General features: G+C 53.1%; 4 protein-coding genes across 4 annotated transcripts; 2 read left to right on the top strand and 2 right to left on the bottom strand.

The window, feature by feature from the left end:
- Window positions 1–5,212: 5,212 nt before the first annotated feature.
- On the top strand, window positions 5,213–7,004 carry ADORA3 (adenosine A3 receptor). The gene is made up of 2 exons (XM_058039815.1): window positions 5,213–5,562; window positions 6,396–7,004. Exons 1-2 carry the CDS (start codon window positions 5,213–5,215, stop codon window positions 6,988–6,990), a joined length of 945 nt encoding a protein of 314 aa, XP_057895798.1. The 3' UTR covers window positions 6,991–7,004.
- Window positions 7,005–7,009: 5 nt separating this feature from the next.
- LOC131092872 (transmembrane protein C1orf162 homolog) lies at window positions 7,010–11,657 on the bottom strand. Its single transcript, XM_058039817.1, has 6 exons — window positions 10,741–11,657; window positions 10,001–10,063; window positions 9,621–9,720; window positions 9,239–9,327; window positions 8,761–8,840; window positions 7,010–8,333 (listed from the first exon to the last, which is right to left on the bottom strand). The coding sequence occupies exons 2-6, from the start codon at window positions 10,029–10,031 to the stop codon at window positions 8,274–8,276; spliced, it is 360 nt and encodes a 119-aa protein (XP_057895800.1). The 5' UTR covers window positions 10,032–10,063; window positions 10,741–11,657; the 3' UTR covers window positions 7,010–8,273.
- A 94-nt stretch (window positions 11,658–11,751) lies between these two features.
- On the bottom strand, window positions 11,752–14,781 carry ATP5PB (ATP synthase peripheral stalk-membrane subunit b). Its single transcript, XM_058039816.1, has 7 exons — window positions 14,692–14,781; window positions 14,548–14,590; window positions 13,963–14,108; window positions 13,323–13,486; window positions 12,721–12,846; window positions 12,221–12,400; window positions 11,752–11,907 (listed from the first exon to the last, which is right to left on the bottom strand). The coding sequence occupies exons 1-7, from the start codon at window positions 14,717–14,719 to the stop codon at window positions 11,827–11,829; spliced, it is 768 nt and encodes a 255-aa protein (XP_057895799.1). The 5' UTR covers window positions 14,720–14,781; the 3' UTR covers window positions 11,752–11,826.
- Window positions 14,782–14,931: 150 nt separating this feature from the next.
- WDR77 (WD repeat domain 77) lies at window positions 14,932–20,067 on the top strand. Its single transcript, XM_058039699.1, has 10 exons — window positions 14,932–15,127; window positions 15,237–15,422; window positions 15,856–15,997; window positions 16,101–16,150; window positions 16,444–16,514; window positions 16,871–16,925; window positions 17,163–17,234; window positions 17,320–17,428; window positions 17,843–17,911; window positions 18,219–20,067. The coding sequence occupies exons 1-10, from the start codon at window positions 14,932–14,934 to the stop codon at window positions 18,376–18,378; spliced, it is 1,110 nt and encodes a 369-aa protein (XP_057895682.1). The 3' UTR covers window positions 18,379–20,067.
- Window positions 20,068–21,591: the final 1,524 nt, after the last annotated feature.

Here is a 21,591-nt window from a genome sequence, read left to right as displayed (position 1 = left end):
TCCTGTGGTGGAGCCGAGCTCTGGGGACAGCCCAGGCTCCCCTCAGGAGCTCTTCCCTGGAAATGGCTTGTTTTCAGCCCATCCTTGATCCGAGGAGGGCCCAAAGGCTTTCCTGGCTGCCCTCGGTGTGGGCTGAGCCTCCCTCCTTCCTTCTCTGCCCCTTCTGAACTGAGCCCAGGGCAGAGGCAGCGAGCTGGGGGAGCCTGTGTGGGCTCAGTGTGGGCATTGGGACCTTCCTCCTCTCTGCTTTGGGGCCAGCAGCTCCTTCCCCTGCCCAGGGGCCCGCGGGGATTCGTTTGTCCATTTGGAATTGCAGCTCCTTGGGGAAATCCTCAGCTCCCACCTCCCAGGGGATTAGAGCAGCCACAGGGCCAAATCCCCATTCATTGCCCGGGTTAGGCTGGGTAAATAAATCCTGTTAAGCCATTGGGGCCACGCCGGGCTTACCCGGACAGAAACGGCAGCGCTATAAATAAGGGCTGGCTTTGATTAGGGAAATAAAGGCAGGAAAAAAGCACTTAAAAGATATCCAGGGGAAATATAAGCTCTCCCCCCCAGTCATGCTGGCAGTGATGAATTAGTCCACGAATGCCAGTCAGAGAGTGAGTCATGATTCATAAATAAATTACAACAGATATTCATAGAATCATAGAATATCCTGAGCTGGGAGGGACCCACGGGGATCACCAATCCAGCTCCTGGCCCTGCACAGGATGACCCAAAATCTGAGGAAATACCTTGGAAACAGGAACTACCTATTCATTTAATCTGGGACATTTGTGGCCTGAGATGCCACCAAACACTCGAAATTCAGAGTAACTCAGTGACCCTGTACGAAGCACATATATTTACTGTAGGTGACAGAGCTGATTCCTGGCAGTGTCCAGCCAAGCCTTGTTGGAGGCAAACTGCTTTGGAGAAGCTGCTAAGCGGGTCTTAGAGCCCCTGGGACAGGCAGGGCAGCGGCAGTGGGTGCCGCCTGTGCCAGGTGAGCTGTGCCCTCCTGAGGATGCTCATCGGTGAGACAATGGCCTTTCCTCCCTGTCTCTGCAGAGCGAGGCTGCCTTGGCAGTGCTGTGCAGTTCAACACTTTCCTGGTGCTCAGAAATGAGAGCTGGGAAGGGAGCTCAGGGCCTGGGCGTTGCTGTTTCACCCCGTCCTGCCTCCCCCAGCCCTGCTGCACTGAGATGCAAAATTATCAGCGCAAGAGTTTATAAAATGTCAGAACAGTTTCTCTGCTGTCAGCCAGACAATTTGTGCAAATGGAGCCTCTCTAAAGAGCCTCCTGCCAGCCCCGAGCTCCCTTCCATCTCCCAGGATTTACTGTATGCCATTCCCATGGAATTGTAAACCAGGCTGTGAGGAAGAGCGAGGATGGGAAGGTGTGTGCTGAGCAGTGGGGTCCTGGACCTGCTGTCCTTGGCAGGGCTGGGCAGGGGCTGTGGGACACAAAGCCGGGTGATGTCCTCCCCTCACATGCAGGAGGTGGCTCTGCACAGTTCTGCACAGTTCTGCACGGCTCTGCATGGCTGTGCATGGCTGTGCATGGCTGTGCATGGCTCTGCACGGCTCTGCACAGTTCTGCATGGCTCTGCACGGCTCTGCACGGCTCTGCACGGCTCTGCACAGTTCTGCATGGCTCTGCACGGCTCTGCATGGCTCTGCACGGCTCTGCACGGCTCTGCACGGCTCTGCACGGCTCTGCATGGCTCTGCACGGCTCTGCACAGTTCTGCATGGCTCTGCACGGCTCTGCATGGCTCTGCATGGCTCTGCACGTCTCTGCATGGCTCTGCATGGCTCTGCACGTCTCTGCATGGCTCTGCATGGCTCTGCATGGCTGTGCATGCCTCTGCATGGCTCTGCATGGCTCTGCACAGTTCTGTACGGCTCTGCACGTCTCTGCATGGCTCTGCATGGCTCTGCATGGCTCTGCACGTCTCTGCATGGCTCTGCATGGCTCTGCATGGCTCTGCATGGCTGTGCATGGCTGTGCATGGCTCTGCATGGCTCTGCACAGTTCTGTACGGCTCTGCACGGCTCTGCATGGCTCTGCACAGTTCTGCACGGCTCTGCACGGCTCTGCACAGTTCTGCACGGCTCTGCATGGCTCTGCATGGCTCTGCACAGTTCTGCACGGCTCTGCACGGCTCTGCACGGCTCTGCACAGTTCTGCACGGCTCTGCACGGCTCTGCACAGTTCTGCACGGCTCTGCATGGCTCTGCACAGTTCTGCACGGCTCTGCACGGCTCTGCATGGCTGTGCATGCCTCTGCATGGCTCTGCATGGCTCTGCATGGTTCTGCACAGTTCTGCATGGCTCTGCATGGTTCTGCACAGCTCAGCCCCAGGCTGGGAGGGCAGCTCTGGGAATGGAACATTCCAGGCAGTCCCCAGTGACCCAGGGCTGCCCCCTGTCCTGGGAAGGAAGGGCAGGATAACCCTGGCACGCTGCTGCTCCCTAGGCTGGCACAGAGGGGCTGGCACCAAACAGGGCCCCGTGCCAGCCCAGCCCACAGCCACACCCCGAGAGAACCCTAAAACTCCAGTTACAGCGCAGTTAACTTTAAAACACACCAGAGTTTAACCTGTCCAAGCCCCTGTCCTGCACCCCTGCCCTGTTTGCAGCTGGGGCTCCAGGGCAGCCGTGGGAGCAGGGTGGCATCCCTCCCAGCAAAGGCACGGGGCTGTACTGGTTTGGCAGCCCCAGCTCCTCTCACGGGGACTCAGCAGGAGCAGCAAACACAGCTCCCTCCAGCTCTGGGGCTTTGGGACCAAATCCTCCCGAGAAGCCGAGCCCAGCACGGCTCAGACTCAGGGAATGGGATGTGGAAGGGAAGAGCTTTCCAGATCTGATTCTCCTCTGACAATTTGCTCTTGACAGCAGCTGAAATCATCTTTGGAACCAGCCCTGCATTCTAAGGACAGTGAACTCTGCCTTTCAGCACAGCTCTGTGTGCCAGAGGAAGGCTTCCTTCAGGTTTGTGCATCTGTGAGAAAAACCAGCAGCGGTTTTCCAACACCACTGTGCCCCCATTGGAGAGACAGGGGGAAAAATCCCAAATGGGGAATTTCAGAGGGAAACCCAAACTGTTCTGCTCCTGTCCAGCCCTTCCCAAGGTTGTGTAGACCAGATTAACCCTCCTTGTACCGTGATGGGGAAACTGAGGCACAGTGACAGGACACTGTCGCCCGTGCCAGGCTCCAGCCTCTCATTCCGTTCGTGATCCAGCAGCCCACAGCCACCCAGCTGGGGCTGTGCCCCACACTCACATCCTCCCTCTGGTCTCACCCTGAGGGGCTGCCCTGTGCTCCCCCCAGCGCCCCAAAGCCCCCCAGAACAAAGGCAGATGTGGCTGTTGTTGACCAACAGGATGAGATCATTGTTGTGGGATATTTTTTTTTCCCTGTGTCACTTAGACATGATTTTTTTTCCTAGCGAATTTGTTCTCCTCCCCTCCACCCCCGGAGTGAAAAGGGAATCTGTGCTCAAAGCCGCAGCTGAGGTTGCAGAGACCTTCCCTTCCTGATCCTTATCTCACCAGGATGTAGGAGGATCCCTCGGGAGGAGCTGGAAGCCTTTCGCTGGAGCCATCCAAGAACCGAGCTCAGCCTTTAAATGGCAAAACCATCGAGTGCTGAGGATCCGAGAGCTTTAACCCCATCTCAGGGTGACATCCCCGGCACTCTCCCAATCCCAACCTGCCCGGCACGGAGCCACCTCAATGGATAACAAAAACACCCCTTGGAGCCCTGACCTTGGAACCCCAACCTTGGAGCCCCGACCTTGGAGCCCCAACTTTGGAACCCCAGCCTTGGAACTCCAACCTTGGAGCCCCAACCTTGGAGCCCCAACCTTGGAGCCCCAGCCTTGGAGCCCCGACCTTGGAACTCCAACCTTGGAACCCCAACCTGGGAATCCCAGCCTTGGAACCCCAACTTTGGAACCCCAGCCTTGGAACTCCAACCTTGGAGCCCTGACCTTGGAGCCCCAGCCTTGGAACCCCAACCTGGGAATCCCAGCCTTGGAGCCCCAACCTTGGAGCCCCAGCCTTGGAGCCCCAACTTTGGAGCCCCAGCCTGCCCCAACCCTCTGCCTGCTGCCCCAGGGATGCTGCACCCCAGGGCACAGGGAGAGCCCTGCCCGTGCCAGGACAGCAGAGGGCACGGCTCACCCTCCTGCGGGGAGACAGGAGTCACCGCAGCAGGGCTCTGTCAGGGTTAGCACAGGAAACAGATGCTGCCTGCTGAGGAAGCACCTGAGGAGCATCAGAGCGACAGGAACCTGGAGGGAACCGGGGGTGCCAGCTGGGCTCGGTGGCATCGCCCTCGCGCACAGTGTCCCCACGGAAAAGCACCTGCCTTGGAGGGAAGGGCACGGGCAGAGGCAGAGCTGTTAAATCCGAGCTGCAGGAGCAGATCCGTGAGCCCCTGGGCAGGGGCTGCTCCATCCTCTGGCTCCAGCTCCGGCTGCCCTGTCCAGCCAGGCCAGGGAGGAGCCTCTGCTCCAGCACCTGCCCTCTGCCTCAGCAACTTGCCTTCCTTTCTCGTTTTCCTGCTCTGATTTGATTGGGAATTAATTTTTCCCCGGGTCAAGTCTGTTTTCCCCATGTTGGTAGCAGCAGAGTGACTTCTCCTGGTCCTTACCTTCATCCTTTGGTTTTCAAATGCAGCCCCTTCACCACCCCGCAGCTGAGCTGCCTCAGAGTGACAGTGAGGGACAGTCACTGCATCCCCGAGCTGCCTCAGAGTGACAGTGAGGGACAGATTCCCTGCACTGATAAGTGCCCGAGCAGCGTGACAGTGACAGCGAGATGAAGCTGCACTGATAAGCGGCCTCTTTGCAGCCAACTGCTGTTGCCACTTTTGCACCTCCAAAGGGGCTTGAAAGAGGAACCTGCGGAACGATTTCTTTATAAGTTGCTGGTAAGGACTGTGGGAGGACAGTTCTCCCTTCCACAGGGCTTCCCAAGGCACCGTGCTGGCTCGAGGCTGCTGGAGGGATGCAGTGAGCTCCAGAGGGGTCTGCAGAGAGGGGAACAGCTCCTGGTGCTGAGATAGCAGCAGATATCTGATTTGCTGCCCGAGTGCTGAGGTCATGAGATAGCACAGAGGTGTGGGTGTCTGTCAGAGCCCCGGAACGGGCGAGCGCAGCCCCAGGATCCCAGCGTGGCCGTCGATGCTGTCACGGTGCTGCAGCCGCGGAGCCCGGGATGCCCAACAGCAGCCTGGCCCTGAGCAGCCTGGACGGGATCTACATCGGCACCGAGTGCCTGCTGGCCCTGAGTGCCACGCTGGGCAACGCCCTGGTGATCTGGGCAGTGCGGCTGAACGCGGCTTTCCACAACACCACGCTCTATTTCATCGCCTCCCTGGCGCTGGCCGACGCCGCCATGGGGCTGCTGGTGATGCCCCTGGCCATCGTGGTGAGCCTGGGCACGGCCATGCCCACCTACGGCTGCCTCTTCATGTGCTGCCTGATGCTGGTGTTCAGCAACGCCTCCATCCTGTCCCTGCTGGCCATCGCCATCGACAGGTACCTGCGCGTCAAGCTGCCCACCAGGTGAGGCTGCCCCACCCTGGATGCTCCGCCCTCCTTCCCAACCTCCCATTGCTGTGAAATGGATGCTTGTGCCTCAGAGCCCACCTGGGATGGGCTTTCCAGAGAGCTGGGGGTGCTCAAGGAGCAGTTTCTCATGAGCTGGATAACCATCTCAGCTCTGTTATCCCCGATCAGAGTGCGGTCACAGGATGCATCTGTGGGCAGAGTGTTATATTTTCAGCACTTTTGGTAATTGCACAGGATGCTGAGTGTGTTATAGGGTTTTTTTTTTAGGCTTCTGAGGCTTATCTTTTAAATAAAATTCCTTTTAGTATTTGCTGAAAATACAAAAGTGGTAACAAACTTATTAACAGTTAACTCAGCGTTAATTGGTCTCACCCACTGTTTACATTTAAATGAAAAGTACACAAGCTAGAAAAGCAAAGCATAACCTCAAGCATCCAAGAAGTCATGTTTTATAATGGCAAAGGACCTGTGGAGCTGTAGAATTAATTTTCCCTACAAATGGCATAAGCCAAATAAAAAGAGGAAGGTACACCCAAGGAAGCCAAGAAATGAGATTGGACTTCCAAGCGCAGCAAAGCAATATCCTGGCAAGAGGAGAACTAGGATCATAATGAAACAAGAAATAAAATAGGTTAAACATCCAATTTTAAACAAGGGAACTTAAGTACAGTTCCTGCTGATGCTGCAAAGTCAACTGCTTCAAATGAGGAGGTGGGGCTTGTGTCAAGGTAAAATTTGGGTTCCTGCAGTACCTGAACAGGTGAGCTCAGCCTTAACTACCTTGAAATGCTTCTCTTTAACATGACCTGGGATTTCTTCCCCTACAGATATAAAACAATCACCACAGAGAGGAGAGTTTGGTGGGCCCTGGGGCTGTGCTGGTGCCTGTCCCTGCTGGGAGGGCTGGTCCCCATGTTTGGCTGGAACAAGGCAGGCCCCAGGAGCTCCAGCTTCCTCCGCTGCAGGTTCATCTCCGTGATGAGGATGGATTACATGGTGTATTTCTGCTTCTTCCTGTGGACCCTCGTGCCCCTGCTCATCATGTGTGCTCTGTATGCCGAGATCTTCCACATCATCCGCACCAAGCTCAGCCAAGGAGTCAGAGGGGCTGGGGCTTTCTATGGCCACGAGTTCAGGACAGCCAAGTCTCTTGCCCTTGTCCTCCTCCTGTTTGCAATCTCCTGGCTGCCTCTGTGCACTATAAACTGTGTTTTCTATTTTCATCCTGACTCTCATATCCCCCCATATTTGGTTTACTTGGCGATCCTCTTATCCCATGCCAACTCAGTCATGAACCCCATTGTCTATGCCTACAAGATAAAGAAGTTCAGAACCACATACCTTTTCATTTTAAGGACCTACATCCTGTGCAAAAAACCAGAGCCAGCTCTTGCAGAGCAAACAACAGACCCAGAGTCATAAACAGAGGCTGAAGCAGCCACTGAGCACCAGAGCATTGATAAAGCACCTGGCTTTGCCAAGAAACTCCTGGGAAATGCAGCAACCGGTGGGTCTGAGGCTGCTCTAAAGCTCCATGTGAATGTATGCCTCTATATAATATAATTTCTAAACACAGAAGATGGAAACTTTTTCCCATTGGGGGTTTTGGGTTTTTTAACACAAGGATTGGATGAATTGATTGAAAGACAGGATGTGTTCTTTGCTGTTCATAATCCAGCAGCTCACAAGCTCACTGACCATTCTTGTCTGTCCATTCAGACTAAACTTGAGTCTGACCAGCTTGTGCTTCAGCCAGTGTTGTCATGTTTTCATGAGTAATAATAAACAGTAGATGGATTTTATATTAATTCTGCCTGCTGAGTCCTCCCATGACCAAAAAACCCTGCTCAGTTCCAGTCGATGTCCTGCCTGGGATGGCTCAGAAGTGGCAGCAATAGTTACACCACAGCTGGCACTGCCCACGGTTAGGGAACATGGGTCAGACTGAAAAGAGGTTGTTAAAGGCCAGGCTCTTTTCTTTCTCCATCTTCAAATAACGGAGCAGGAGCCCTGCTGGGTGTGCGGGGCTGGGGCAGCGCAGGGCACCCCGGCAGCCCCAGCCCAGGCTGCTGCTGCCATCAGGTGGCACCTCCAGCCCTGCTCTGACACTGCCAGCCCAGGAATGCCATCCCTGCCCATGCACAGGGAACGATTTTCACACCGCACTTAGAACACCGTGGGGAAAACACCTGCACGAACATTCCCGGCGATTTTGGTTGTCACTCTCTGATTGTGCGTTTCCTTCATGGGAGCCAACCAGGAAGCACAGATTTGCATCCAAACGTTTCATGATCATCACTTCAATAACAGAAAATAACTAAGCAGAACACTTGGCAATCAAAAAAAAAAAAAAAACCAGAAAATGTTGGAGTTGGTGACAGAAAAGGGAAACACGAGGGCACAGATATGGATAGATGCAGAGAAACATTTTCATTTCTCATGTCTCTCTGGTGGTTCTCACAAACGGAAACTTTACAAGGCAGGGAGATTTCTACAGATGAGGAAATCCTGTACCGAAACTCTCCATTTGCCCACAGCCGTTGGCAGCCAGTTTGAACAGGAGACAATTTCCTGTTGTAACTACAAAAAGAGCTGTGTTACAGAGGGCATGGGGGCATTCCCAGGGCATTCCCTCGGTGTAACATCCTCGTGGCTTTTGATGTCCAGAAAGTGGGATCGTTTTTATTCCATTTGGAGCTTCCTCATCACACAGGCAGTGGTGTCCTGCCCCGCTGGAAGACCAGAGTGCTGTAGGTCACTTCATTCTGGGGATGTGAGAGAAGCCACAGACATTAGAGGTTGCATGAACACTGCATGTCAGCAGGGATTTCCCACTTGTGACTTGTCCTCAACACCACATCCCATGAGCAGCCTGTCGTGCATGGGAAATTGCTAAATGCTGGCTCATCCCACAGGCCAGTAGGCTCAGGGTAAAGTCTCCTTTAGGGGCTTCCAAAGAATTCATATCACAGAGGAAAACTGCAGACATGCTCCCCCTTTAAAAAGATTTCTCCTAAGCTGCCTCATCAGTGGTTGAGCCCCAGAACCCCTGAAGTTGTCAACAGAGCTGCTGAATAACAGTTGAGTCTCAGACATGACTTTTCTCCCTCCCACCCCAAATTAATATTTACCACACTATCAAGAATGTGAAATACCTGCAAGAAGCATTAAAATGACAGTTGTGACATTTACCTGGGTGTTCCTAACAGATTCTTCAGCTGCCATCTGGGAGAAAGTTTCCTCTTGTAAATTTTGGTGGCATCTTTTAGACCCTAGGAAGGAAAGGGATCCCAGTCTCAGGTGTTTGCAAAGGAGGCTGCAGAGGGTGACAGACAGGTGATGTGTAACCTCTGGCACACACCTGCACAGCAAAGTGGCACTTTGGGCTGCCCAGTCCCTGCCCACCTGCTGGAAGTGGCCAGGATGAATTCAGTGCAGCCAGGATTAGGATGAGAAAAGCCCACAGCCAACAGAAACCCCCAGAACTCATCAGTGGCAAAGTGAATTCTTTCCTGAAAACACCACTGGGACAATTCACGAGGAGTTACTGCCAGGGGTGAGCTGTTCACCAACACACAATCATTCAAGGCAGACATTATTTGAGCCACTTTCCAAGTAACTTCTGCAGCCACCATCTGTCTGCTGCTATGCCCTCGAGTGTGTCACTCACTTTTCCTGACGAGGAAGATGATTGCAAAAACCAGGACAGTCAGGAAGATGCCAGAGACGAAGGCCAGTGACATGTACAGTATTTCATAGCTGTTGATACACAGGAAATAGTGTCAGAATCCTCAGTTTCAGCAGAGGGATTGCAGCACCAGCAGTGCTCAAATTCACCAGACTTTATGGAGTGTAACATTTATCCCCAGCCCCATGAGACTAACGTGTGTGTCTGCACTGAGCATCTCTAGGAACACCCATCCAGTGCACAGAGCAGGCAATTCTAACCAAACTTAACCCCCCAAGATGTTAAACATGTGATATATAACCCTTCCCTTGCAGTCTCAGGGAACTCTGGGTTTGAAATCAGGAAAGAAAGGTGCAGTATTTACTTATTAATCCCACATCTGACTTCTGCAGCTCTGAAATCATCTGTAGGGGTGTGGGCAGTGGTGTGGACAGGGACAGTAGGGCAAATGGGTCCTTGTACAACTGCAATAGAAAAAAAAAAAATCACAAGCTTGTTTTAGAATGTGCAAATTTCTCCAGCAGTACTACAAGCAACTAGAAGCACACGGGGGGCTGTGTCTGTGCAGTCTGTCTGAAAGTGGAACCAGCAGACAGGAAAATTCTGCTGCTCAGATGGTGACTGTGGCAGGCAGCCCCTGGGGTGCTCTTCCCCAAACACCCCCAGGGCTGAGCCCCCCCAGAGCAGGACACCACCTCAGTCAGCAACACTGCAGCTAAGGAAATTCCTTAAAATATAAAATACCTGAATCTTCTTTTGAGGACCAGCCTCCCATTTTCTCAGAGCATTAACTGACAGGAAGAGAAGCTGAAAGAAAGGCTGAGAGTTATATTTATATACACAAACTCGTTATCCTCTTCTAACTCAAAAGACTTGACTCAGTTTCTATCCATTTCTTGGAAATCTTGTAGAAGTGGCACAAAGCCACTCAAACCTGGCAGTTCCTCAGCACCAGCCCCTGTGTCTTGTTCCTGTACACAGAATTCACTGCTCCCTGCCGGGCACAGTGCCTTCTCCACCCAGAAAATGGAGGATATTGAATAACTAAAAAGCACCTACAGAATTATTTTTGCAGCAGTTAAAACCCTATGAACATTTTCATAATCAGAAGCAGCTTTGAAAAGTTCCTCCCTTGATGTTTTTAAGTTAAATTGGCTTTTCCCACCAGAACAGGAACAGTAACTTTCTCCAATTTGTGTGGGGAATCTTAGAGATAGGGATTCTAAAAGATATTCCACTACAAAACCCCTGCACTGGCATTTCTCACCACATGCTTTGCAAACTGTGGATCGTGAACAATGTGAAAATATTCCAACAACATGAAGACAAACACCCCGTTCTCTGCTGCTGCCACTTTTCCTCCTGCATCCCATTGTTGCCACATTCCAGAGGAGTCAAGCCATGAAACCTCCCAGTTTCCCACACCAAACCTCACAGAGTGTACAAGAATAAAAGAAACAAGAAATGATATGGCTCCATCTTACCTCCCACCATGGAAGTGCTGCTGGAAACCTCCCCAAGTGTCAGCACACCACTTTAACCACTTGCTGTGTGAGAAGAATCTGTCACACGAGCTAAAAGCTCAAATGTCAATCAGATGTGGGCTTACACAATTGTGGAAGTTAAGCAACTTCACTTTTTTATTTAAATTGACAAATAACAGGAAACCATGAAAGACACCTGCATTCTCTGGAGCTGTTAGTCAAAAAAGGAAGGCAGCTTCAGCTTAGGTTGGGCTGAAGTCAGGTTCTTGCTTCTAAAGAGCACCATTTTGGTGAACTGCAGTACTGGAAATGTAGGAAACTGTTTCTTAACCTCACAGAGAAATGGGATTGCAGGCAGCCCCAGTCTGCCCACTTGGGTTTGTGGACTCCATAAATCACAGCACACACACCAGGAGTTTATTTGTGTGGGTGCTTTGCTGGGATTTTTGAGTTTTAACAAATTCCTTCAAGGAAAAGCTTCCCATAAAATGAACAGAATGATGGAAGTCCAGAAAAACCCTTTTGGAATAAACGTGCCCATGTCCCATTTCAGACTGAGTGCACACACGTGGCCAGCTGAGGGCGTTTTTCAGGAGCCTTTGACACATTTCCTGCCCCATCTCTTTCCCCAGAACCCAGACTTTCAACACGTCACAAGGCTTTATGGTGAAAGGGAGTTTCCAGCGCCTTTGGAGAACGAGAACGTTCACCCAGAGCCCCTCCCAGCCCAGAGCAAGGTGAATGGGAGCACAAACCATCCTGACTTTAGAACGTGTGTACAAGACAGCAGGTATCTGGGGCTGCTATCACCCAGAATTCTAACACGGGAATCAGATTCAGCAGCAGAATTTTTCTCTGTATCTGTGGAAGCGTTCCTGACCAAACAGGAATCCAACAGGATCTCACACACTGTGGTTCCAACTCATCCCCCACCACAAACCAGCTGCAGTGGCTGCTGTGACCATCCAGTGACTTCAAACAGACAGGCAGGCACTAAAAAGACAGCAGAGGAGGTTTTTTGTCTGTTTAATGGTATTTTAGAGTCATACACTGTCCAAGAGGAGGTACTGGGACATGTCAGTGGGCTCAGACTGCTCGCACAGTTGCTTGGGCACTCTTGGACAGCGCCTTCAGGTCCAGGATGCACTTGGCAATGCTTTCCTTCTGCTGCAAGAGACAGGAAACAGCCTTCAGGGACATTTCAACAAGAAAATAAACATTTAAGTGCATTTTAGATAAACCTTTTTAGACCTATAAGTTACTGATTTAGAGGAATGCAGTTATAGCTCATGAAGTCAGAGATTCACATCCACTAAAGCACAGATTCCTGGAATCCCAGAAGGTTTGAGTTGGAAGGGACCTCAAAGCTGCTCCAGTCCCACCCCTGGCCAAGGTCACCCATTCCCTCCTGAGCCAGGATCCCTAACCAGCAAACCTCTGTGCAGGCTAAAATGTAAAGCAGGTAAACCCCAGCAAGTACCTGCTGAGGTGTGATGCTCTGAACAACGCTCTTCTCCACCCACTGGATCATGTGGTCCTGCTCCTTCTGCCGCTTCAGGTTCTGCAGGGCCACCTGGTAGTCCAGCCTCTTCTTCACCTCGTTGTACACGGTCAGCAGGCGCTCCCGGTAGTTGGCTTCCAGCAGCATCGCGATGTTGTTCTGCAACACACGGCACATGGGGGCTGGAGGCTGGCACAGAGCACAGCGGCACATGGGGCTGGAGGCTGGCACGGAGCACAGCGGCACACGGGGCTGGAGGCTGGCATAGAGCACAGCAGCACATGGGGCTGGAGGCTGGTACGGAGCACAGCGGCACACGGGGCTGGAGGCTGGCACAGAGCACAGCGGCACATGGGGCTGGAGGCTGACACAGAGCACAGCGGCACACGGGGCTGGAGGCTGGCACAGAGCATGGCGTGTGTGCAGGGCTGCCAGGGGCCCGGCAGGGCAGGCAGCCCTGGCACCGCAGCAGTGCTCACCCGTTTGGCATCGAAGAGGTAACTGCGGCCCTCGGCCCTCCACTGCTCCTTCTTCTCCTCCTCGATGGCCGTCTGCAGCGCCTGGATGGTGTCGTTCTTTATGGCCAGAGCTGAGGCCATCTTCTCCTGCAGGAAAGAAAGAGAGGACTCCATGCTTTAGAGGCAAGGAAAACCAGTGTTCTGCAGTTAATGCTGCACTGAGCTGTGAGAACCTGTGTGCCAACTGCCCTGGGCCAGGGCTGAGGTTATGCCAACGGAGCAGAACGAGGGCTCACAAACAGTCATGGAATCCCAGACTGGTTTGGGTTGGAAGCGGCTTAAATCCCATCCAGTGCCAGCCCTGCCATGGCAGGGACACCTCCTACTGTCCCAGGCTGCTCCAAGCCATGTCCAGCCTGGCCTTGGGCACTGCCAGGGATGCAGGGGCAGCCACAGCTGCTCTGGGCACCCTGTGCCAGGGCCTGCCACCCTCCCAGGGAACAATTCCTGCCCAACATCCCATCCAGCCCTGCCCTCTGGCAGTCTGATGCCATCTGTACTTTAACAAAACCCTTCCTTTGCAGACTAACAGCTGCCAAGTCAAACTGCAGTTTCTTCATTACCTCGTTAAGTTTGTCAGCAAAAGCTGCCACCTCAGGCCCAAACTTCTTGATGGCATACACGAGGACTGAGAGTATGCAGGCAGCTGCTGCTGTCTCATGGTTCACCACGTAGATCTCCTTGGAAAGGAAGTAGAGCAGGAGGCCAGTGCCCAACATGTAGGGCCCTACAGGAGAAATGAAGCAGCACTACTTGTACGAAGCAAAACGAGCACCAATAAACTCAAATACCTAAGAAGCAGACACTTTAAAGGCTCACAAGGTCAAGAAGACGTGTTCTATTTTACCAGGACAAAAAGCAGAGCCACAATTCCACCTAGCAAAGGTGCCACAAGAAATCTCAATAAAAGTGGGAGCAGCTTGCACCTGACGTGGACCTGCTGCTTCTGCTCATTCAGAAACAGGAAGAATTTAAATTTTTTAAGGACGATCAGGCAACTAAATCTTTCTATAAAATCAAGCTCACGGAATTCTTTCAGCTATTGGTGTCAAATTTAGAGCCAGGAGTTCTACAGCGACTTGTTATTCACAACCTGCACCTGCAAAATACTCATTTTGAGTAATATTTTACCTTTTCAGCAGCCAGAACTAGTGAACAGAACCACATTAAGCATAGCTAAAAATGGTAAAAGTCTATATTAACCTGTCACTCCTGTTTTAGGGTAGAGAAACTGGAAAAACTCCTCAGGAATCAAACCATGACGAACTTCTCCTCCCTTCTCAGGCAGAGGTGGCACAGGAGCCAAACTCTGCTGAGTTGTGTGCAGTGGTCTTGTGGTGTGCAACACCCTGTGAACAAGGAGAACATTCAATTATAATTCTTATTAAAGAAATAGACAGAAAGTCCCCCAGAGCACCCTTAGATGAGGCTCAAGCACATTTCCAATGAAATAAGCAGTAACTGGTGAGGCCGGGCACAGGATGCCCCATCCCTGGCCGTGCCCAAGGCCAGGCTGGCCCTGCTCTGGTGGAAGGTGTCCCTGTCCATGCAGGCGGTGGAACTGGATGAGCTTTAAGGTCCTTTCCGCCCCAGACCCGTCCGTGATTCGAAGAAGGAGGCACTGCCTGGACACACCTCCCCCCCAAGTGGGTGGGACTAGATAACCTCCACAAGCTCCTTCCAGCGTCCCTGCTCCACACACCCGCAACACAATGAGAAAAACGCCAGACAAAACCCCACAATGACGCTGTTTAAGCCCAAATCCCGGCCGGTGCCCCCGGTACTCACCCCACGGCGACGGGCGGCGGCAGCGCCCTGAGGGCGGCGGGGGCTGAGGGGACAAGAGGGCAGAGAGCGCGTCAGGGCAGGGCTCGGCCGGCACCCCCCGCCCGCCACCCGCTCCCCCCGCGGGGCGGCACTGCCCGGGCTCACCGGCGCGCAGGACGAGGCGGGACAGCATGGCAGGGCACGGCGCGGGCTGTGAGGAGCGGCGGGGCAGGAGGAGCGGCGGCGCCGAGCTCGTCCCGGTCCGTGACCGCCGCCGCCGGGCGCTGAGATGGCGGCGAGGCTCTCGCGAGAGCGCGGGCGGGGCGGGCGCGGGGCGGGCGCTCTCGCGAGAGGAGGCGGCGGCGGGAGACACGTGGGGGCACGGCCGGCCCCGCCGCCGCCGCCATGGAGGAGCCGCTGCCGCCGCCGCCGCCGCCGCTGCTGCCCCAGGCGGCCCCGCCGCCCGCCCCGCCCGACGGCGCCGCCCCCGCCGTCCCGCTGGATGGGGACCCCGCGGCCGAGGCCGCCGCCGAGTGGAACATCCCGCCCAACGCGCCCGCCTGCATGGAGCGGCACCTAGAGCGCGCGCACTACCGCGCAGGTAGCGGGGCGGGGGGCGCGGCGGGCCCGGGGCCGGGGAGCGCTCCGGGGCGCTGCCCGCGCCTCTCCCCGCGCCGCTCCCCGCGCCTCCCCTCGTGTCTCTCCCGCAGACGGGGCCCTGCTGCTGGGCGCCTCCGGGCTGAACGGGCGCTGCTGGACCGGCTCGCTGTGGGTGTTCGCCGAGCCCCGGCGCGCCCCCAGCGAGGGCTTCTGCACCGCCGGCGTGCAGACCGAGGCGGGGGTGGCCGACGTGTGCTGGCTGGCTGACAGGGGCATCCTGGTGGCCTCCGACTCCGGTAAGCCGTGGGCACGGCCCCGTCCTTCCTGCGGTGCGCCTGTCCCCTCTGCTGAGCTGGGGGTCCCCTGGTCCCTCCCCTGAGGTGTGCGGCCCCCTCCCCTGCTCAAAGGTGGACGGGTGTCCCTGTCCATCACTCAGGTGAGTGTCCCTGTCACTGAGCTGGGTGTCCCTGCCACTGAGATGGGTGTCCCTGCCACTGAGATGGGTGTCCCTGTCCATCACTCAGGTGGGTGTCCCTGTCACTGAGCTGGGTGTCCCTGTCACTGAGATGGGTGTCCCTGCCACTGAGATGGGTGTCCCTGTCCATCACTCAGGTGGGTGCCCCTGTCCATCACTGAGCTGGGTGTCCCTGTCACTGGGGTGAGTGCCCCTGTCCATTACTCAGCTGGGTGTCCCCGTCACTGGAATGAGTGTTCCCCTGCATCCCCCAGGTGCAGTGGAGCTGTGGGAGCTGGAGGAGAACGAGAGCCTCATCGTGAACAAGTTCTGTAAATACGAGCACGATGACATCGTCACCTCCGTGTCGGTGCTGGCTGGCAGCAGCCAGGCTGTCAGCGGGGGCAGAGACTGCTGGTGAGTGTGCCCGGCCTGGCATCCTTGTGCCTGGCCTGGCACCTGTGTGCCCAGCTGTGTGCCCAGGCTGTGCTGGGCAATCACTGCTCCCTCTCATCCACAGTGTGAAGGTCTGGGACATCCCAGAGCAAACGGTGCTGCACTCCTACAGAGGTGAGCGCCAACACACCCCTCTCTCCCTTTTATAATCCCCTTTATGTCCCACTTTGACCCTTTCCCCGGAGCCCCTGTCTGGCTCCCTCAAGCTCGGGGCTGTCACAGGGACTGTGGCCATGGCTGGATTGGGCAGCTCGTCACCTTGGTAGGAGGCAGCTGCTGCTGCTGAGCAGGAGTTATCCCTGTCTGGGCATAACTGTTAAACTGCTGTGCCTCTGGTGGGCCTTGGGAATATGTGGGAAAGTTGGATCCCATCTTTGAGGCTCTTTATCCTTTTGTGCTTTTGGTAGCTCACTCCGATGCAGTGACATGTGTGGCTTCCTGTCCTGGTAAGGACACTGTGTTCCTGTCCTGTGCTGAGGTAAAGCTCATTCTGTTCTCTAAATCTACCCCATTTAAACGAGATTTAGCTTTAGTTATTTACAGTTTAATGCACTTAGAAACCACGTCGTGTATTGCAACCTGCCTCCCTGTGTTACTGCAGTGTTCCAGTCTGATAAATTTATAATCAGTTTGCCAAGCTGATTCCTACAGGTTTGTATCAAATTTTGGGAGCTCCTAGGTCTGTCCTGGGGATGACTGAAGGCTGCACTTGGTGACAGCACCATTTTAACACAGAGGAAAACACAGGGTCATTTTGCCTGTGAGTCAGCAGTGAATCTGAATTTATGCCACAAAGAAATTGTAAAATTCTTCTAATTCCTTTTGGATTTCTAGGACAACAGAACTTTACTCTGGGACACCAGATGCCCCAAACCGGCTACCCGAATTGGTATGTGTCTGTGTGCAGTCACTGCTTCTGCATGAGTGTGTTGGAAGAAATAAATTATTTTAACTCCAAATCTAGTGATTGGAGTGCCTGTTAAAACCTGAGGAGATCTAACACTGTCACAGAAATACAGTAAGCTTAAAACACTTGTCCTGCTGCAGTAGCAGTGCTGAAGGAGATAGATGAGGAATGTCCTTGTGCTGCCTCCTTCCACTCTCAGCCCAGTTTGTTCCCTTGCAGTTTGCAGTGCCTGTAATTACCTCCCTACCTCAGTCATGTGGCATCCACAGAAAAGTGACATCTTTGTCTTGGGTAAGAGCCTGCTCTCCCACCAGGCATGCCAAGGTGGCTGTTTCACAGGACAGTTTCTGCTGTAACCTCGGTGCCCCTCTCGCAGGTGATGAAAGTGGAACAGTTGCACTGGTGGACACAAAGAATCCTGACTCTGCCCTCAGCGCTGCCGTGCACACCCGAGCCATCACAGGCTTTGCTTTCTCTGCACACAGGTACTGGTCATTCTGGCACACAACGTGGCTCTGCCTCCCCTCAGAAGCCTTAGTTCTTCCTGGGTGAAACCTGTGAGAGTACCAGGTTTGGTCTTCTCATGCAGGAGATGGTAGCAGAGAACAGAGTAAACCAAGCAACATCTTACTTCTGACATGTGAATGTCCACAGCAAGAATTCTGCAGCTTCAGAATTACTGACCCACACACTGGGGATTTCTCTAATTACAGTCACCCCTGATTAAAGAAGGATCTCTTGTTTTCACATTCTGATTGAGTATTCCCACTCAGTGTAAGATTTTTGTGAGTTCATTTACTGAACCTGGGTCTTGATCACTAAGAATCCTGCTGTTTACAAGTTTGTCCCTAAAAGTTCTTGTATTTGCTTGTTCTGACTGTGCTCTCATCTCTCTCTAGTTCACCCTTACTGGCTTCCATCAGTGAAGACTGTTCAGTTGCTGTTCTGGACTCAGACCTCTCAGAGGTGTAAGTACAGACAGAATACTCACTGCTGTTGTCTTCTCGAGTTAATTATTAATACACAGGATGGTTTGGGGTGGAAGGCACCTTAAAGATCATTCATCCCACTCTCTGCCACGGGCAGGACACCTTCCACTATCCCAGGGCTCTCCAAGCCCCCTCCAGCCTGGCCTTGGGCACTGCCAGGCTTGGGGCAGCCACGAGGTGAAAATATTCCTAAATGGAGGAGCATCATCCTGACAAGCCAGCAGTTAGGGATTGCACAAGCCCAGTACTCTCTAATGATGGCTAATGGAGTGTTGGTGTTTTCCAGGTTCAGAAACCATTCTCATCGAGACTTTGTAAAAGGCTTGTCCTGGTCTCCTTCAGATGATGCCTTGCTCACTACAGTTGGATGGGATCATCAGGTTTTACATCACACTGTCCCCCTACCAGCTGGTGAAGCTTCTGGAATCAACTGTGTAAAAGAATAGTTTTATAAACTCGTGGTCCAAGTTCCTTGCTGGCATCACTTTGATTCTGCTGAAGTCGCAGGTGTGTGAGCTGGAGCGGGGTCTGGTGTCTGCCTCCAAGCTTGTGGCTAAGAAGGTTCCTGTAGTAATTTTAAATTAGGCATAAGTTAGTTACAAACCAAGCTTTACCCTCTCCTCAGGAGTGGTGGCTTCTCCTGTAATAAAAGACTTAGGTTTTACTCAGAAAAAAACTGACTTCAGGCACAGAGGAGACTTGGAGAGACAGGGAATTAGGTGTAATGGAAAAAGAAATAAAGTCAAAAAGACTTGATCCTTTCCTCAGTTCTCCAGACTACCCATGGAATTCATAGAGCTTCTGGGGGAGGTTTGCAACACACCTCTTGTTGGGTAGATGTGAGAGCCTCACCCTTGAGCCAAGTTCTCTGCTCTGTAAATCAGGTGGAATGAAAATACCTGTTGGGATCCAGGGGCTGGAAGGGTTCCAGTGTTGTCCTTAATGCAGCTCGTGGTGGGTGGAGAGGATTCAGCCTCGGTACCAGTGGGGAGCCTGTGGTGTGCACTGGTGTAGAATACCAGAGTTTGGTGTAAAATACCAGTGTTTGGTGTAAAATACCAGAGTTTGGTGTAGAATACCAGCGATTGGTGTCAGGATGTAAGGTGAGGATCCCTGCAGTTCAACACTGGGATGGTGCTGGAATCCTGGTGTGCCAGGAGACACTGGCAGGGGCTGGAAACAGGAGAGAGTGGCTGCTGTGCTCTTTGACACCAGGGTTCATCTCCTCTGTGCTGAAGGCAACTCTCTCAAGGATAAGAGCTGTGAACAGAAGGTTTATGTGGGGTAAAACTGGACCAAGGACTTCAGTTGTCATTTGCTTGCTCCTGTACCAGCCTGTGCTTAGTGATAGCCCAGATCCACGCACTTGTGACAAGTGACTTCTTGTGCTGGCACTGAGGGGACAGGACACTGCCCCACCCCAGGCCAGCCTGCTCAGAACCCACAGAGGTGTTTTTGTCAAATACCACAGACATTTCTAACTCAGCTGTTTACCTGGAGAAAGTCACTGCTCTGCATGCATTGCTGCTGCTCTAGGTATGGCTTGGTCTGGCCTAGTGTTTGCTAGACAGAATTAAGCAAGTCCTGACTGATGAAGCAAAAATACCATTGAAGTGAATGTTACCCCTGGTTCTTTAGCATGATAGCAGCACTTAAATGTACACTGCTTCCAGTCTTTACCTCTGCATCCACATAGGTTTAGTTGTGCAAAGCCCACAATTAATTTTGAGGCAGACTAAGCTTTCCCAGGCTCTGTACTTCTCTCATACTCTCTGTAAACCTCACTTGCTGCTTTTTAAATTCCCCTGTCATACAGGTGTTCACAGCAGCTGCCTGTTCTAGAGCAGGGTATGACAAGAAACGGTCAATGGTGATAAAAACTGACACATTTCCTCAGAAATACCCCTTGAACCACAAAGTCCTCTCTTGGGGGGATGCTGTACTGAAACAGGTCTTGTGCTGGTTCTGAAAATGTCTTGGAAGATGGTTTTTATTTGTAACTGGGGTTAACTTTCACTGGGCCACTTCTGTAGCACTGAAGAGCCAGCTGAGATCATCCACACAGTTCAAGTTGTGATTTCAGTCCCTGATATTGAAACTGTTCTTAAATAAATGTTCACCGTATTCCTGTTGAATGCCAGGGTACTGCCGTTCTTCAGCACTGCTGCAAGGCAGGTTCTAGCTCCTTTCAGGAAGTTGTTCTTGCCAGAACTCTGAACTTGGGGTTCCATCATGCACAGCTAAAAATAAAAGTTCAAATGCCAGACATTAAACCACATTAGGTGGCTCACATTGCCACACCTGAGCAAAACACAGCAGTCCATGGCAAAAGACTCTGGTGGGTGCTGAAGCCTGTAGGGAGAGCAGGTCATTGGTGATACATTAACTCATTTTTGCAATTAAAGACCAAACAAGCCTCAGTGCTTCAGTGTCTGGCAGGTGTTTGTGGTGCCACAGGATGGCAGCAGCTGCCCTTGACGAGGGCAAGGCACCATTGCCTGAAGGAGTGGTCTGCTTTTGGGGTGTCTGGCACTTGCACCCGGGGTGTTTCACTCATAGCACAGAGGAACAGCAGTTCAGGAGTGCCTGCTGGGGTGCAGCTCGGCTCAGAGTTGCTGCACCAGTGCTGGCAGTGAAGTCACAGGGACAGCGGCAGTCCCACATCAGTGCTGGCTGCCTCTGCAGCTCCCTAAGGAATGGGGGCAGTGCTGGGGGGTTTGTGCCTTGCTCAGCTGTCCCTGCCCCACCACACAGCGTTCAGGTTTGGGGACGCTTGGGGACAGCCACTGTGGCTCCAGTAAAGCTTCAAGGCACACATTGCACCCTTCACTCCCTCACAGAGCCTGCTCCTGTGGCAGAGCCGGCTGAAGGAGGTGGGAATGCAAATCAGTTCAGTTCTGAGTGCAGAGGAGCAGCCACGCTGCAGACAAGCCCTTCATGCTGCGTGCATTGCTCACGCTGCCCGCAGTTGTGGGCACAGCGTTCCAGTTGGGACTTGCAGCAGGCAGGAGAGTTTCAGCCCTGCTGAGCAGCTCCAGCCCAAGCCTATTTATAGAGGCTGCTCCTCTGCCAGCCTGCCCAACCTGCTGGGTGTGAGTGACAGAGCTCCTCAGCTGCCCCTTCCTGCCCTGCCTGCGCTCCTGCAAACACTGACACGGCCACAGGCTTTGGGTCAGGCTCAGAGACACTGCACCAAGCCCTGGGCAAGCTGAAGTTCAAACCTTTCCCCATCCTTTCAGGGATGTGCAAACATCCCAATCCTCCAGCAGACACACCGTGTAAGCAACACCAAAAAAAGTCAGGCCACACAGGTAATAAAACATCCAGAAATGTTTAATGCAAGAAGGTTGGTGTTCAGTGGCACTCATAAATAAGAGACTTTGTTCAATACTTTACAGCTAAGCTCTGTTACGCTCCCCTAGCAGGAACCTGTGAGGAAGAGGCAGCTGCAGGGGATAATTTCAGTTGTGTCACGACTTGAATTACACACTGCCTCAGAGAGGGTGAAGTGAGAACAATTCCACACTCAGGCTTCAGCATTGCTCTCAGCACTGGGCTGAGGCAGGGTGCTTTGCTCCATTAATACCCCTTGGTTTTGTTTCCTCTTTCTCTATTGCTAAATGCCTGCAGTGAAAGAGCTGGGAGGAGTAATGGAATGC

This window comes from Melospiza georgiana, chromosome 23 (assembly GCF_028018845.1).
Source record: "Melospiza georgiana isolate bMelGeo1 chromosome 23, bMelGeo1.pri, whole genome shotgun sequence".
Classification (NCBI taxonomy): Eukaryota; Metazoa; Chordata; class Aves; order Passeriformes; family Passerellidae; genus Melospiza; species Melospiza georgiana.
The sequence above is the reverse complement of the archived record's forward strand: the minus strand, read 5'-3'. Positions and strand labels throughout refer to the sequence as shown.

What these genes read in the sequence shown, in the direction of transcription:
- ATP5PB (XM_058039816.1), bottom strand. Translation starts at nt 14,719, where the DNA reads ATGCTGTCCCGCCTCGTCCTGCGCGCCG. An exon ending in CCGCCGCCCGTCGCCGTGGG is followed by an intron (nt 14,109 to 14,547) that starts GTGAGTACCGGG and finishes CCTTGTTCACAG; the next exon opens with GGTGTTGCACACCACAAGAC. An exon ending in AGAGCATCACACCTCAGCAG is followed by an intron (nt 11,908 to 12,220) that starts GTACTTGCTGGG and finishes TGTCTCTTGCAG; the next exon opens with CAGAAGGAAAGCATTGCCAA.
- WDR77 (XM_058039699.1), top strand. Translation starts at nt 14,932, where the DNA reads ATGGAGGAGCCGCTGCCGCCGCCGCCGCCGCCGCTGCTGCCCCAGGCG. An exon ending in GCGCGCGCACTACCGCGCAG is followed by an intron (nt 15,128 to 15,236) that starts GTAGCGGGGCGG and finishes TCTCTCCCGCAG; the next exon opens with ACGGGGCCCTGCTGCTGGGC. An exon ending in CAAACCGGCTACCCGAATTG is followed by an intron (nt 16,926 to 17,162) that starts GTATGTGTCTGT and finishes GTTCCCTTGCAG; the next exon opens with TTTGCAGTGCCTGTAATTAC.
- LOC131092872 (XM_058039817.1), bottom strand. Translation starts at nt 10,031, where the DNA reads ATGGGAGGCTGGTCCTCAAAAGAAGATTCAG. An exon ending in GTCAGATGTGGGATTAATAA is followed by an intron (nt 9,328 to 9,620) that starts GTAAATACTGCA and finishes GTGTATCAACAG; the next exon opens with CTATGAAATACTGTACATGT. An exon ending in AATCTGTTAGGAACACCCAG is followed by an intron (nt 8,334 to 8,760) that starts GTAAATGTCACA and finishes TCACATCCCCAG; the next exon opens with AATGAAGTGACCTACAGCAC.
- ADORA3 (XM_058039815.1), top strand. Translation starts at nt 5,213, where the DNA reads ATGCCCAACAGCAGCCTGGCCCTGAGCAGCCTGGACGGGATCTACATC. An exon ending in CGCGTCAAGCTGCCCACCAG is followed by an intron (nt 5,563 to 6,395) that starts GTGAGGCTGCCC and finishes CTTCCCCTACAG; the next exon opens with ATATAAAACAATCACCACAG.